Source organism: Branchiostoma belcheri, unplaced genomic scaffold (genome assembly GCF_001625305.1).
Source record: "Branchiostoma belcheri isolate BF01 breed outbred unplaced genomic scaffold, Haploidv18h27 scaffold5, whole genome shotgun sequence".
In the NCBI taxonomy this organism is placed as follows: Eukaryota; Metazoa; Chordata; class Leptocardii; order Amphioxiformes; family Branchiostomatidae; genus Branchiostoma; species Branchiostoma belcheri.
Genome location: NW_017804131.1, coordinates 6,094,929 through 6,112,165, shown reverse-complemented (window position 1 = coordinate 6,112,165; position 17,237 = coordinate 6,094,929). Strand labels below are relative to the sequence as shown.

General features: G+C 41.8%; 1 protein-coding gene across 1 annotated transcript; it reads left to right on the top strand.

The window, feature by feature from the left end:
- Window positions 1–16,749, top strand: LOC109480101. The gene is made up of 2 exons (XM_019782257.1): window positions 1–72; window positions 15,880–16,749. Exon 2 carries the CDS (start codon window positions 15,919–15,921, stop codon window positions 16,600–16,602), a length of 684 nt encoding a protein of 227 aa, XP_019637816.1. The 5' UTR covers window positions 1–72; window positions 15,880–15,918; the 3' UTR covers window positions 16,603–16,749.
- Window positions 16,750–17,237: the final 488 nt, after the last annotated feature.

Below are 17,237 nucleotides of genomic sequence, written 5' to 3'. Positions count from 1 at the left end.
GGCGACCCTGAAGCTGGGAGCTGTCATTCCGTCAGGAGGCGTCTATGCACCAGCTGTGACAAGTCGGAAACTGTAAGTGTAACTCCATTCCCTGTCAGACTACAGATGAGTAGAATCTGCCTTAGCGGATCTTCTCGTCTGGTTCTGACGGCGACGCCGTTTGGGGAGGATCGCGGTTTCGGCCTTTGTCGTATATCAGCGCTTCGTTTGTAATTGCGGTTATGTTTCAAAGGGACGGTTAGGGGCAGGGGGAATTTTGGAAAGGTGCGCGGACGAGTATCGAGGGAAGCGGCGGAGGCGGGACGCCGGAAGAGCGCGCGTGGGGGGATCGTCTACCGATCGATCTCCGACCGGCAGCCCGTGTCTTTTCCATTTATTCACCTACCCAGGCTTGACGCGAGCATCTGTCCCGCCGTGTATGTTTAAACTGAGAACGGCTGGGGCGAGCAAATTCTGCGGGAAATTGGCGATCTTTGAAACACTGATTAGAATCGATGGAGTGGCCGATGAAAGGGAAAGCAGGAGATCGAACTGAGAAGGCTATACATAGAGAATGACTTACGGCGTACTTTGTACCTGATGGGCATCAAATCTGAAAAGCCTGTAGGAGAAACGACAGTTGAAATACACCTCGTCACGGTTTTAATTCGTAATCTAGTGTTGATAACCTCAATTTCTGGCGCGCCCGCGTTTCACCGCTCTATCTTCATTACCGCCTCAAACAGATGATTACCGAAAAATAGTTATACATGATCGCCTATTCATTTCGATGTACCGCGGGCCTCTTGCGCGCAGTTGGAAAAAGATTATGACTTAAAAACCATATTGGCTATCGTCCTTAAGTGATCGCATTGTATTTGAATAAGATAAATCCTATAATATATAATAAAAAGATGCCCCCTTCTAGCTCTAAGCCGGAATCTATGATCCTGACGTATTGGGAATCCCAAGGTTTGGAATTGAACGGGACATTCCCATTTGATCTTCATTTCTTTGATCTTTAAATGGGCGACCTTTCATCCCCCTGAGAGGGTTCTGATGAAGCTACACGGCTGAGCTGGGGAGGTACGCCGCCAGCCATTAGCGCTCATGTGGGAAACAAGCTGTTACATTTTCTTCACCATCCCGACGTCTCTAATTCAGGGGCACGATCTCTTTAGAAGCTGAGACTAACTAACCCATTAGTGTGGTAAAGGTAAGAATATCATTACTGCAATTGAATTTAGGATTGTTTTTACGCTTCTTTTTAATTCTTTTGCTTTATTATTTTCCTCTTATGGCTTTCTATCTGAGTTACTTTACCTATACAGGTTTTCCCAATACTCTCTGCATTTTCAGCTTAGTTCTTTTCTCGTTTCTCTCTCTCTCTCTCTTTCTTTCTTTCCTTTCTCTCTCTTCTCTTTCTCTTTCTCCCTCCGTCTCTCTCCCTCTCTTTCTGTGTGTGCATTAGTGAAACAATTTTAGCGCTGCATAGACAGAAAGCACAACTTGGGCATAGATTCCGGGAAGAGACTAATTCTAGGAATTTTGAAGTTGTCGGTACTTTCCTGGTATAATACATCAACGGGGATAATTTATAACGACATATTCACGTTTGCCCCCAGAAAAAGCAATTGCCTGGCCATCGTATGACTGGGGCACTTACTAGTCGACCCAAGAGTCACAAATTGGAAATAATAGAAGAAAGTGGCAAAAATGTCCTGTTGTTTTCCTGGTACGGAAAGGCCACTGTGGCTATCTTTCCTGCTTGGTATTCTGTCTTGTGTTCACATCCTGCAGCCCTAATAGGATTTTCTTGTCTCTGGCCGAGGAAAAGGGGGTGTAATGGACCAAGAGACCAGCAATGAAGAAATGCCACACTTGTTCTAGCATGGCGGAATTACGCGATGCAAACAGCCATCGTCCTGGTATCCGGAACACATATTTATCATTCATCTCCAAATCATCAACGTCCAAAGCTGGGGATTAAAGTAGGAAAGGCTGCATTTGTTTTCTTCTCTTCTTGCCCTTGAATGCTTTTGAGTTCATCATCGCAGTGCATAGCTGTACGAGAGCCGCCTTGTAGACTGACTCGCGTATATTTTACTCAATAAGCACCTTAGTTTCTACTGTATATATTGGAATGTTTTTAATTCGGTTTCCTAGTCTGATCCTAAAAGACTCGTGACAAAAGCATGCGATGTTACCTAATAGATAGATTGACTTCAAAGTAACAAGACATTAATCAAATCTCATCCTAATCACCCTCGCTACGTTTAAAAGACCTTTTCCTCATGATATTCCCCGTAGTGTTTTCCGCAGACCTCATGGTGTGCTTCCTTCATGAGCGCGGAGAGAGGCGTAACTACAACCATCGTTCACAGAACAATCCCCGCGTGGGCCCTGGCACTAAGCCAGAAATTGGTCTCCTCCCTAGGATCGATCCCTCCAGCCTAAGTTGTAGTATACGGCGGATTTAATTCACCTGAGAAATTTGATATCGGTCGGGAAAAAGGTCGGTAAATAAGGAGATGATAACGAAGGTGGAATAGCTGAACGCTACGACTGCTTTCGATCAGACGAAAGTCGTGGTGGTAGAGACGGCGTCGATCATCGGTGACAAGCGGGCCGCCCGGGGCGCAGGCAGGTAGGACGGCGGGCTGGCAGACGGGAGGAGGGGGGTGGATGGACCGCCAAGCCACGTGGGGGACTGCACGGGGAACTGGTGTGTGTGCAGCGCATTTTTTTCACTACTCTCAATAATCTCGTACCTAGTGTTTGGATACTGTACCTGAAACAAGTCCTGTATCATCTTCAAGCATCTTTGTAGCATGTTACGTAGTTACAGCAATAGCTTAGTTGGGAATGGCGCAGTTGTTACAGACTCTTAGAATGCGACCACTTCTGTACCAACCAGTGGCTTAAACGTTCTTAACATCCTGTCCTAGACTAAGACATGATAAGCTTGTTGTTGTTGTCTCATCGTTGGTGTCGATAAGCAAAACAACAACAACAATATGACGACATTGCGTGTGTGTTTATGTATATGTATGATTTTCTTACAGTTATTCGTCACTTGTGTATAAACGTCTACGTCGCGCTTAATTGCTTCTTCTACGCACTTTTCTTTCTGTGATGTATTTTTGCTTGTCAGGTAGATGATATTTTTACTATAGGCATTTTTCGGTCTTGCATCTGTTTGGTGCTTTTAGTCATGCATATATGTATAGATCTATATTAAGTACAGATTGCATGCATTTTAACCCGTTTAATTTTTTATGTTTTTAATGTCAATGGGGTAAAAGTATGGAAGGTAATTATAGTTCTTTGTGAGGATTTTCCTCTGCTGTTTCTTATCTTTCTCTGTATTCCTGCTATTTCTTGTCTTTCTTACATGCGTGTATCCGTGTATTCATACATACCTTTCATTCATCACTTTTACGCCGGTGGCAGGTTCATCCACACAGACTTCTCACAGTTTTTCCCTGTCAGGCTAATTGGTATGGTGTGTGTAATTCTGGACGTCGGGCCGGAGTAGTAGGGAAATGTGACCAGTGAGCTGCGAGCGGCACACATCGCGCCCTCCAGGCACAGTTAAAAGCCTCATTTGTGCCAATTTTCTGGCGCGTTGCTCGACCAATCCAAACCTAAGCCCGCACGCCTTAGTCGACCAACGGGCTGTCATTGATCAAACTGCCAACAATGAATAGCAGAGCACCTCGCTAGAAACCATATATTCCCTGCCTACTAATTTTAACCGGGAATCCGAGGGGTAATTCTGTGTTAGTATTAAGTATTGACAGTTCGCTGAGCTGAGTACTCCGTCATTGACAACTGTGCTAAGCCGATAATTTACAGTGGCCCAAATATTCGGAATTCTCCCTCTCCTTTTTTTACACGTCATCAATTTCACGAGAAAAATGAGGTCAACGAGGCAATATGAGAGCCTCGCATTCCCGGAAAAACAAATAGGATCCATGCCATTATTACAGGGTGTATTACACCAGCTAATCAGCCTCTTTACAACACCTCTGAATGAGACGAATCCGCGCACGCCAATTTAAAGGCCAGCTTCCCTTTAAACACGAAATTGCCAATCTAGTAAAAATGCTTCTGCTCCTCCACTTGACCTATTGGTTCAATCTGCCACTCTCTTTGTTGTCTTTGTGGACGCAATTAAAGTCTTGGCGATCGAATTGTATGAGAAATTGCCTCCTTCGCCAAACGCTGATAGGTAGGCCAAGATGGACTGAGTGATGGGAGTTGTCTGACCTTTGAAAAAGTTTCTAACCTTTGAGGAGAAGTGTTTAGAGAGAGGACGCCATGACAGCTGAGAGCGGTGGGCGGAAAAGTACAAGCGCCGAGATTGATCTCCAAACTTTCGGGGTCTTCAATCTTGCTATGTAAATAGTTAATGCCGATGGTAATATCGTATACCGCCTTTATTAGGGACGAAACACTAAGGTTTGGGGGGGATAATACCTGGAACTATTACTTTTGCTAATACAAAATGTATCTGTCCGAGATATAGAATTATATCAAAATACTTAAAGAAAAAAAAAGATAATAAAGAAAAAAAAAGATAATATTTACTTTGTTAAATGTAAAATCTTGTCAAAAGATAGCAGAGAAAAAAAGCTACTGCCCTTACATTGTTCCATGCTGTCGTTTTGACACAAAAAATTGAGATTTTGCAATGTAGAGATATGTAGAACTGTTACTATTACAAATACAAATGTATCTGTCCGAGATATAGAATTATATCAAAACATTTAAAGGAAAAAACAAGATAATATTTATTTTGTTAAATGTAAAATCTTGTCAAAAGATAGCAGAGAAAAATAGCTACTGCCCTTACATTGTTCCATGCTGTCGTTTTGACATAAAATAATATAAACTGTTTTCGCAATGTAGGGATATGTAGACCTATGATTGTGCCGTCCAGAAATGGTTCAGAAATAGCTGTAAATATGAATCTTTGACAAATAAGGGAGAAACAAAAGTACAATTATGGTGCCTTTATTTCATTCTCCTTGTTAATACGACTATCAATAACCGTCGACAGTAATATTACTTTTTAATGGATACAAATTTCATATCTCCTCCCCGAATAAAAGAAGAATTCCACGCGCGGGGTTTTCATGTAAGCCACTATCTTGCTGCTTGTCATGTTTTTGTCCTGAATGAGGTGCCAATTTCAGTCCGCAATTTCCTTCAGTAAAGTCAGGATAAAAGTCGAAGCCTGCAGATTCAGAAGCGAGATTTGTGTTCTTGATACACACATACTTGTCTGTATCGAAGTACAAGTTTGATGGAAAGTCTGACAAAAATTCAGTATCTCGGAATGAGTTCTCAGTTCCGACGGGCGCTCATGCTTTGATCTCTGCGGAAGTCCCTCGGCATCAATAATACACACGGTTTGTGTGTGATCATTCTTTTTGCTGTGCAGACTCTCACAACACATAATTCATACAGGATACTCCAGAAGTTTTTAACTAGCGCTGTTGTCATCCTCATGATACGCAGTGAATCTATGCTATTCATTTTAGTCATATACTGTAACGTAACAGGCAATCATTTTACAACAATCAAGTGGATGCTCATATATACATGTAGGTAGGAGGCAACCATCTCTCCTCAATTCTCTCTACGTGCTACATACATTTTGTTGTCATTTACATCAATAATCCTATATAGTCTTCTGCTACATTACGCGTAGGTTACATGTGAAACAAGTAGACTGAGTGTGAATCAATATACCAGTAGTGTAGCGTGCACCGGACAACTCAAAAGTTGGAGGCGGTCTTCATAATCTTTCTTACTACATCTTGTCTTTTTTCTCATTGTTGGCCTAACTGACTATGTTTTCCTTTCCTTTGTTTCCCTGCCCCTGGTGCTGACTGTGTTTCCCTGTCCTTGGTGCTGACTGTGTTTCCTTGTCCCTGATGCTGACTGTGTTTCCCTGCCCCTGGTGCTGACTGTGTTCCCTGTCCTTGGTGCTGACTGTGTTTCCCTGTCCCTGGTGCTGACTGTGTTTCCCTGTCCCTGGTGCTGACTGTGTTTCCCTGTCCTTGGTGCTGACTGTGTTTCCCTGTCCCTGGTGCTGACTGTGTTTCCCTGTCCTTGGTGCTGACTGTGTTTCCCTGTCCCTGGTGCTGACTGTGTTTCCCTGTCCCTGGTACTGACTGTGTTTCCCTATCCTTGGTGCTGACAGTGTTTCCTTTTCACTAGTACTGACTGTGCTTCCCTGTCCCTGGTACATAAGTGACCCAACGATGTTGTCTAACAGTGGTAACACATTACCTTGACTCTTTCAAAGTGATATAGACATACGGAAATTGATGGCAACCCCTGGAGACGACGCGCCACGACTGTCGTAGTTCAGTCGTGTGTGTGTTTTTAGACTGACAACCTTGCTCCGCCCACCCTTCTGAGCTGACATCTTTCTAATAGCAACTAGACTCCTCTGAGAAGCGATGCGATTCGCAGCCACCATTACGTAAGAAATTAAATCATCTCGGAGAAAGAGCGAAGGTGACTTTGGTAGTTTAAGGAACATCTGTGTTTTCCACCTTCCAAACGCAGTCTGACAGGCTGTACTATCTTTTGACAACAGGGCACTCCAGATATAAAGTAAAGGCTATCGGATCGGTTGATTGATTGGTCGATTGATTGGTTGGTTGGTTGGTTAGTAGGTTGGTTGGTTGGTTCGTCGATTGATTCGTCGATTGGTTCCATTGTCAATGTATTGAGCAATTGATTGATTTATTGATTGAATAGTTGATTGATTGAGCGATTGATTGGTCGATCTATCAATTGATTGATTGATCAATCGGTCGATTGATTGATTGGCCGATTGATTGGTTAATTAATTAATTGATTGATTGATTGATTGGTATGTTGGTTAATTGATTCGTCGATTGATTCTTCGATTGATCGATTGTCAATACGTTGATCGATCGGTTGATTGGCTGATCGATCGGTTGATTGGCTGAGCGATTAATTGATTGGCTGAGCGATTAATTGATTGGCTGAGCGATTAATTGATTGAGCGATTAATTGATTGATTGATTGATTGATTGATTGATTGATTGATTGATTGATCGATTGATTGATTGATTGATTGATTGATTGATTGATTGATTGAATACAAACGCCGATATTTCCCTCCAATTCCCGAGAATAATTTCTTCAGGTTGGTAGAACATAGGACATGGGGATTTTCTTCGTCACAGCCGGTAATTTTTCTCACCTGCTTAGAATACATATAGCAGTACTCCAGTCAGAAGCTCCAAGGAAAGTGTCTGATAGACGACAAAACGTAAGCAGGTGAGAAACATTGAAGGTTGTGTTAGAAGAATCCTATTTCCTTTCCCTGCACTTCTTTATAAGCTAGATTTGCCTCAAAACCTACCATTCTTTTATAAAGGATACTAAAATCAGGAAAGACTTCGACTTTCCAGTATACAGCTTGGGAGATGTGCATATAAGGAGTTGAATATTAATAATTAGAATATCTACATGTATGAGCTATGACGTATAGAAGATCAAACTGAATAACTAGTCATAGGTCTCAACGATGAGCACTACATGTAGCTACGTCATAGAAACGTCACACAGTCTCCACTCGATAGCATGTCAGCACCAGGGACATGTATAATAGGCCGGGGTTGGTTTGTCACCGGCCTGTCACAAATTCATGCACAACTTGGACTCATCTGCGTGTACAATTTTGATCCAGATGCTACATGTGTGAACAGTTTCATCCTCAAACCATGTATACAATTTCCATCTGTTCTAACTGTAAATGGAAACGAAAATATTTTCAACATGCCAAAGGTCAACGGTCGCGACCATTTTCACGCTCAAAGGGGTGTTCTGGGCCACCAAAAGGAACCATTTTCACACCCGAAAATACATATACAATAAAAACAAAAGAATGTGCATCATCTACAGCCCAATAGCAAAACATACACCGAGTCCCAAAAAAATCCGTCCACCCAAACGCGAGAAACAGCTGCGAACATGAAAATCTAAATCTCTCACAAAACCCTTTTGCGGAAGGATGTCTCCTCCCCCGGAAGTAATGAAAGGAAGTGGTAAATTGCATACACGTTACAAGCGTTTATCCATTCAATGACAAAATTTTCTTGTGTGTCATCATTCCATGATATCTATGAGTAAGATATGTCACAAGACACTCGAATGGGGATCTACTATCTATTTAGTCTACAGTTGTCGACATAATGATGTGTAAATCAAATATTAGTGGGCTACGATACGTATAGTTTCTAATAAAAGGGATACATTTTCAACCTCAGTCCTTTAGACTATGTTTACGGTCAGATTAAAGCTCTACTAATAGACTCGTAGTGGCGTTTCTATCCCTTAAGTGACTGTAAGTAACCTCTATTTACTATCGTATCTTCAGTGATCTTTTAAAAGCACAGCTATAGTGATTAAATAATAACGTACAGCTTGACAGGCTTCGTTATTTACGACATGACGTGCATATTATTACGACCATAGACGGATTTCTAAGAACAGAGAATTGGCTATTTTGAACAGACGGTCCGGGATAAGAGGAAAGCTTTTAAGTCCTTGATTATATACGTGCGCAACTTCTACTGTACATCCACATGATCAATCTCTATTACGCTCCAACAATCCGCAATCAATAGCCTATGGGGGAACTCTTGTCAACTGTTTCACTCCCTTTATACTTACCTATTCATGCAAAAAGAGATTGGCGTAATTGTTTAGATGGGAACTTTCTATGCATACAAAGTGCTGGCAATTCGATCAGTCGTTTGTGCCTCAACAACCGATTGCGTTTGTGGTTCGTAACGAGACCTAATTACGGACGGGTGCCCTAAGGTTGTCGGGTGAGCCGGCCGGGCCGCGCCGTATGATGTGTAATGTCTTGACCTGTGATCCTGAGAGATCGATGGAGCTTGATGTGTGTGTAAAGGGTAATTAATAGAGGTTGGGACCGGGCGTGGCAGGTCCGAACGGTTTTACAAGCCAGGCCAGGGCCACTTATAATGAGAATGAATCAGTTTATTCATTTTGTTTTATTTTCTGTCATTTTTACCCATGGTTGGCTAGCTCAGTGATTATTCAACATTGCTTTGCAGCAAGGCCATGCGTCATAAACAAGTAGTATACATAGTCACATACAAGATATACAATTAACATACAATTAATAATGGTAATGATAATGATCTAATGGTAATGGTAAAAATCTAATAAATTTGTTATCAGTAGATTTTAAAACTGAGAAATATGAACTCGTATTGTCCATCGTAACAAAATAGCTTAAACACAAACCAATAAAACATAAGTAGGCGTAAAATACGTTGTAATATTGGTCCTCAAACGTTGTACTACCAAAAAGCTTATTGACAAAAAAACATAGTTTGACGTCAGCGAAATGACTGACTGAAAAACTAAACAAAATGATTTTTCTTTAAAATATTTGTCTCTTGTGCTGAAGTTTCAACCTTGAAAATTTCAACCCATCCACCCAAAGCTTTTCTAATTGGGCCGGGCTTAATTGTGATACATTTACTCATTGATTAGAAAGTACCTGAATAATTCTCTCAGTGTAACGATTGACAGTGATGTATTACGGCACCAACAGTAGGATGGAGGCGATCGTTTATATTTACAACATGGTAAAACAAAATTTGACAGCGGTGACTCCTATGTCATAAATGTAGATTGCCTTTATAGGTATTTATCTTGCTTATACACATTCTTGGTTTATGAAATAAAGACTAAGCTTTAACTTCCAACACTTAGATATAGAATTGGGACTTACCCCAAATTTTCGGTTGACTCCATCAACCTTGTTCACGGAATGGACCCGTCTACTCTTGGAACGTGACGTCAGAGACACGTGACCGTAGTAGTGTCAGATAACTTGTGTCGCCCCCCGTCTCTGTTCAGGGTAGGTCTGTGAGATCTTGTTCTCATTCCGTGAACAAGGTTGATGGAGTCAACCGAAAATTTGGGGTCAGTCCCAATTCTGCAATCTAAGTGTTGGAAGTTAAAGCTTAGTCTTTATTTCATAATGATTTGTACCAACACAGATGAAGTTTCATGCTACATTCTTGGTTTGTTCAATGATACGCAAGTACCGATGAAGCGTGATCAAAGATCACATACTTTTATTAGACAAACCTTACGACGACTCAAGCTTTCGGGAGCTCAAGATCGAGCTTCTTCACCTTGAATTGTCTCAAGGCTTTTAGAAAACAGCGACAAGGCTAGGTCTCAAAGCGAGAACTATTTCACTCCTTCCAATATTGTTACAGTGTAGTAGTGTTTAATATCCCTTTTGATACATATATTGATTTATTTATTGACCCTCACATACATTCTCCGGTCCGAATGGTATCATAGACTGTTAGGCAATATTGTATACAGCAGAACCGTGCCTATCTAATTCCATACCTGAATGGTGTATGGTTAGGATCAGGCACGGTTAGGCCACAGCACGTAAATTTTATGGATAACATCCTCCGCAGACTCCAAATCTAATGCGAGCGGGCGAAAAAAAAAACAAGACGGGCCGAAAAAAACAAGGTTCCTATATTCTAAATTTTTGACTCAATCATTGTACAAATGGTTTTGATTCAGTGAGAACATCACATATACACAGCCAGCATCAAATATCACTGCTTCAAAGTAAGAAACAAAACATGAAATCAGAGCCTTTTCTTGTCTCCTCTCTTCGTGGTTATCTGCAATCACACTTCCGGCATGGCAACAGACATTTTTGCCCATTTTCGGCATGTTGACCACTATCAGAAGTCAACAAACGTTCTTATTTTTGTTTCCAAAATTAGGCGAAAATTAATGCGCGCGCTGATGTCATCCATAAAAATTACTTGCTGTGGCCTTATGGATAGTCTCCGCGTAGCCAAGACTATAGATTTGAATCAGAGATGGTTCTGGATACGCTTGGATTATCCAGAACCGTGCTTAAACATGTTTCTGGATAAAGCACGATTCTGGATACAACAGGGAAGAGTTTCATCAGGTTGGTAAGTCACTGAATAAAGAGACTCTTTTTACACAACCAAGGGTTTTATTACCTTCGCCAAGAAGGTTATGTTTTCAGTAGCGTTTGTCCGTCTTATGTTTTCAATAGCGTTTGTCCGTCTGTCTGTCTGTCTGTGAACAGCATAACTCAAGAAGCTTAGTATGCATTGTCATGAAACTTGGTAGGTGGGTAGGTCTTGATGAGACCTAGAAATGATTAGATTTTGGGCCCCCTGGCGGCTTCTGTTGGTACTGCAGCAGAACTTCCGGTTTTGATATCTCCCGATCTGGACATGCTAGGGTCACGAATTTTAGTTGGTAGATAGCTCATGAGGTAGGGAAGAAGTGACATGAGTTTGGGCCCCCTAGCGGCTTGTTCTAGAACTGCAGGAGCATTTGTTGAAAAATTTTCGAAGGATGATAACTAAGTAACCGGTTGACGGATTGACGTGATTTTTGGTATGTAGGTAGCTGAAGTGATGCTTGACATAATCAAATGATAATTATGCAAATCAGGAGCTAATTTGCATAATTAATGAGGAAATTCTAAAACTCTGCTTTGTTCGATAATAGGACTATGAAACACTTGTGACATGTAATTGAGAATGAAAAAAAAATCTGAGGATATAGATTATGTAAATAAATACCTAATTTGCATAATTAATGGGAAATTTTTATAATTTCATGGTTGTAACTGCTGGGAATTTCATACTTGCCACATTTGGAAGTTAAGTGAAGGCGAACATCAATAAACATAATTTATTCAGATCATGACCTCATTTGCATAATTTATGAGGAAGTGCTACAATAGCCTTTTTGTTAAGATAAGACTGTCATTGGGTGGAGAATATGATCAACTGATATAACCCTTGCAAATGAGGATCTTATTTGCAAAATCAATTATTAAAACTGTATAATTCTTCAACCGCAAGGGTTAACATCATTTGGCGAAGGTATGAGATCGTGGAACTCTTGTTCAGCCTGCGTTTCGGCGACGGTCTGTCACCTTCCTCAGGGCAATTCTGACTGGTTCACCTTGCACAGCATAGTCAGAATTGCCCCGAGGAAGGTGACAGACTGTCACCAAAACGCCGGCTGAATGAAATACTTGGTTGTGTAAAAAAGAGTCTCTTTATTCAGTGATCACGACCGCACTGTATCTGTTTGTGGTGGGTTACTTAATATGGTTTGGATGTGTTTACCCCCAAAAACGGGACCTAAATTTAACGTCATGTCCAAGGGATGTCCCTAACCGAAACTAGGTATTTATTTCCACCTGAGTTAAGTAACTTAAAGGTAAGTCGTGTGGAATGCCTCCTGTCCTAAGGGAACAAGGTTTGTGACAATCAATCAATCAATCAATCAATCAATCAATCAATCAATCAATCAATCAATCAACTTTATTGCTCAACAACTGTAGCTGGGGCAATGTATGGCAAAGAAACAACAAGGGTACATGCACAAACTAATACTAAAATATAATCCTAACTAGCTAGTCTATTATGATACTAAAGCTAATCTATTGTGTTTTCTTAGGAAGAGTATTATAACATTCTGTAATTCAGAGGATATATCAGCTATTTACAATATGGTGTCACTTTTGTAGTGATTCAAATATGAATTTTCCAACGAACACTGACATGACAGGATTCGAACACGGCACCTCTTGGTTTTCAGCCGAACACTCTACCGTACGTTGCGCCATACGACCCCATACAGTCTGTCAGGCAGGCACAGCGCCCACCAACTGTATTTGTCCACGGTGCTGAAAGATGCGCAGCTGTTTGACTAATGGCTCAGCAGTTCTACAGTCTCAAACCACCGACTAGTGTCAGAAGGGTGAGGCCAAACAGGACGCGTGTCTTCTAATGGTAAAATGGACCGGAAATGTGGCCGGAATCGTAAACGTCTAACTGATGTGAGTGCATTATCTCAAAACATCTCTTGATATGCAGTTTGATTATGGCACACGACAGACGGTCAAGGTGACGACGTGGGCTCAATACAGATACGTTCTTTTTTATTTACATGTATAACACTTTTGTTTAATTTCTTTTCGTAGATGTAAAAACTAGTTTACACACTTCAGTTATTATTTCTGTGTCTTGATTTTGTTTAATTAATCAATTATTTCATTGTTTAATTTTGATGTTTAATTCAAATATGTTTTGTCATGTATCATAGTTACCTTTGTTTGGGGTAGGCCCTTTAAAAAACCACCTAGGTTTCTGGCCTACCCCGCATATTCTCTTATTGTTATTATTTGATTATGTAACTTTTTTATACGTGCAAATGATAAATAAACAATAAATAAACAAACAATAATTTATGGCTTTTGAATTATAGGAATTAAGAATGAGACTGGTTGAACAAAAACACGCTTCTAGATACCAATCAATCAATCAATCAATCAATTGATAAGATTAAACAGTGCTAGATATAATACATTGCAATCGAAGGCTGAATTGTGTCTTATATATTTAAAGAAAATAGTTAAATATTACAAAATATGGGGTCGTGCGGCGTAGCGACAGAGTGTGCGACTCGGAACTAAGAGTCCCGGGTTCGAGTCCTGACATGCCACCGATCTTGTGCCCTTGGGAAAGGCACTTAACACGACTTTTCTCACTTAGCTCAGGTGTAAATGAGTACTGTCCTGTCATGTATTTGTCCCCTGTGTTAGTGGCGGCATTGATATAAGTTGAAAAAACTTGAGTGTGTCGTCTGGTGATTACATGTTGGAATAAAAAAAATATGACAAAACATCATAGAATGGTTGGTTTCATGTTTGTATGTTGCTGTTTTCAATGTATTAGACATATGATGAAAGGGAGTAGGACCCATAGCCAGCAACGCAAAGTTTGTTTTCCGATCAAGTTAACTTCAACTTCCCCACGCGTATAGCTTTAAAAGTTTGAGAGCCTTTCCCCTCTTATCTCTCCCGCTGAACTTCTAGAGAATATGGGGTCACCAGAGGTCCTCTCGAGCTGGAAATAGTTTTCACAAAGAGATATCCAATATAGATTAACGAGAAACCCCTTGAAAGGATCCCTTAAGTTGGATAACGGTCAGGGGTCACGTAATGGAGTGGGGGTCCCTTAGAGAACTCAAACCTGATGCTGCAGCCTATTACGGAGATTTGGTAGGAGACTTTCCTTTCGATTTTGATTTATGCGTGTATTGGGTATCATGCCATAGCCTTAGTATACATTCATCATATGGTGCCGTGGCACAGGGAGGTAAAACTACCAAGGACTTTGGGTACGTGAGCTGCGAGTGAAGACCTGGACAGATTTAGGGCGAGGAAAACGTGTCTACGTGCTATTAAGAAGAAGTAGAGGGGAAGACCCGGGGCAAAACAAGCAGAAGATGTCTGAAAACTTGATTAACAGCCCCTGCTTTGCGAGCCATGCGAGACGCCATCCGTTTAATCGAAAATTAGCCTGTAATTCGATGCACGCCAGATTCTTTTGAGAGGATATCCTGCTGCCTTCTGGTTGATTCGATCGGTGATGGAACCCGACATTGAGCGCCTTTTTTATAGTCCGGTCCTTGGGCGATCAATTGAAGTGATTCCCTCACGTTAATAAGGTACGAGGTACGCCGGATTTGCTCGCGATCTCTTCGGAGGTCTGGCGGGTCAGAGGCGATTGATGAAACACTTCATATCCAGCATTGATCGAGCGGACTATATAAGGCTGCCGGCCGCCGCTTTGATGCTCGCCGCGGTGCCCCGGCTAAATTAGCGGCGGTGATGACCCGTACACCCGGGTTTTCTCCAACACGGCACGGCCGCGGGCGAAGGAGGCAGGCGCAGTAACTCTTAGCTAATTGCTTCGTACTAACAACGATATATAAAGCACTTTAGTTATCAGGGGAATGGGAAACAAATTGACACGTACCAGATTGAGACCCTCTAGAGAATTGCCTTAGGCTTAAGTTCGACATTTGCATTTTTAGTTCATAGTTCATGGATCAAAAACATTGGATAAACTTTGCTAAATTCATTCATTATGTTTACCGAAGGAAAACATATTGTTTTTACTCAGTTTCTTCCTCCTCCTCTTCTGTTCCAAACACTAACCTCTGACCTGGCCAATGACATGATTTGTTGACGTCTGTCACCATAGTGACTGCTGTTGGGTTACATAATGTTGCAATTTTATGGTCTGTTCTGCTCCTGTCACCATATACTCGTAGTACATGTATTTGAATGTGTTAAAGTAAAAATTAACAGGGCAGACCACAGTCTGAGAGCAGACCATGTCTGAAGATTAACATTATGCATTTGTTTTGCAAATGTTACTTCTGTAGTATTACTAGTATAATCACTCATGTTTTTCTCACGGTTTCAACGGAACCAATGTCAAACACTTATCGCTCGTATTGTTTTAGCAGTTTACAAGTTTTGTTATGGCATTCGTTGTCCCTGTCGCTTTGTGAGTCCCCATGTACCGTACGACATGCTTCATTTCTCTGTTGGGAAATAAGCATGAATCTCCTCCAAGGGTACGACAATTTAGTCTACCCTGAGCGGTACGAGTCATCACACTGTAGCGAATGATATATCGTGTGCAACTGACTTAAAGTGAAGAAAGGCACCCTTGTCGCAGCAGCCAGTACTTTACAACCCAATAACATTGTCACTGCGCGCTCAAATTGTAGCAGCGATCGAAGGCTTTGATACAGTGTATGATCTTACATATAGGAAGACATGATATGCTTGGTTTAGAGGCAGATGTAAGTCATGAAAGCGTTTCCTGTGCAGATATATTGCTGTTGGTTCTGTGAGGAAGATGAATGATATGATGACGTTTGCTCAGCCGGATGTATTGCCTTCTTTTCCCGTAGGTCGTTCATCAAGCTAGCGAGGGGACGCCGGGAAGAAAAATGCCTCTGCGGTCAAGTATGAAGATTGTTCATTGGATTTTCGGCGTGCTGCTGGGCCTGATCCAGGCACCTTGTCTGCCCCTCGAAAACACAGCAAGAAGCCTCCAGCTCACCCCGATCCATCAGTCTCGCGTGGATGCGCGAGTGTTGGCCGACAGGAGTACAAGGATAGTGTACGAGAGGTACGTTCACGTGACCAGCGCCAACGTGAGTCTCGTGAAGTCTCCCCTAGAACTGGACGAGACTTTGCCGGTCCGACATCGCTACGCTCGGTCCTTCGGCGACCAGACTCAGTCAGACGGCGTCCGCTCTAAGAGCAGGCTGCAGAATTTACACGTCGTCAGCTGTCAGATGGACGTGGCCTGTGACCCCGATGACCCCGGGGGTCACTGCACATGCCCAAAGGACCTGGAGACCTTCGGAGAGGCCAAGTGCATCATCCCCAAGGCCAGAATCAGCCACATATCAATGTCAAACTCGGGACCCGTGAAAATCTTCTGCGTGGGAGTGACCTTGAACTCCGAGGAGTCGGACATAATCTACGACATGCAGACGAGATGTAAATATCTGGGCGGAAACAATGTAAAATACCGGGTTTACGTCACCAAAACTGTGGAGACCAGTGACACGAATGAAGACAAAGTCAAATATCGAGCTTGTCTAGAACCTGTAGAAGATCGCTGATGTTGCTGTTTTTATCGTGTTCTTCTCCACATTGCACTCACTGAAATGCATCTGAGCACTTTAGGTAAGGTTAGAAACGTCGGGGGAAAAAAGCAACAGAAAACTAAGACTCTTTACGTGGTTAGAAACCGTCTGTATCGTCTTGAAAAATCTCACCACACTCAAGAAAGTACTCTCTCTCTTCAGGCTCAAGACACCACTTGTACGGTGTATCTGTTGATACAGAATTGTATACAAGTTTCACTGCACCCAAAAGCCATGAGCCACTGACAATACTGAAGGCACGGGGTAAATAGCCATTCGTCGTGGAGAGAAACTGAAATAGTGAATGCGGTTATCATTCTTTGCCTGAAAAAACAGTCTACAGTTGTTCAATTTTTTCTTGTAATTCTAAAATGCTGACTCTCAACAACACTATGGTAACATGGCTAAATCGTAGGCTTTTATACAGTACATTCGGCTATAACAGTGGCTTAGCTGTATAGTAAGACGGGTGGAGACGCTTCTATATTGTATGTACGTAACGTCATGTACGTAATAATGTACAGCTATAAACGTCATGGCGAGTTCTTTATGATCCCCGTAGAATGTGAAAATCCTAGCTTCAGGCTAGCCGGCTGTCTATCCACTCAATA

Bases quoted from the DNA above. Each gene is read 5' to 3' on its own strand.
- LOC109480101 (XM_019782257.1), top strand. From the start codon at position 15,919: ATGCCTCTGCGGTCAAGTATGAAGATTGTTCATTGGATTTTCGGCGTG.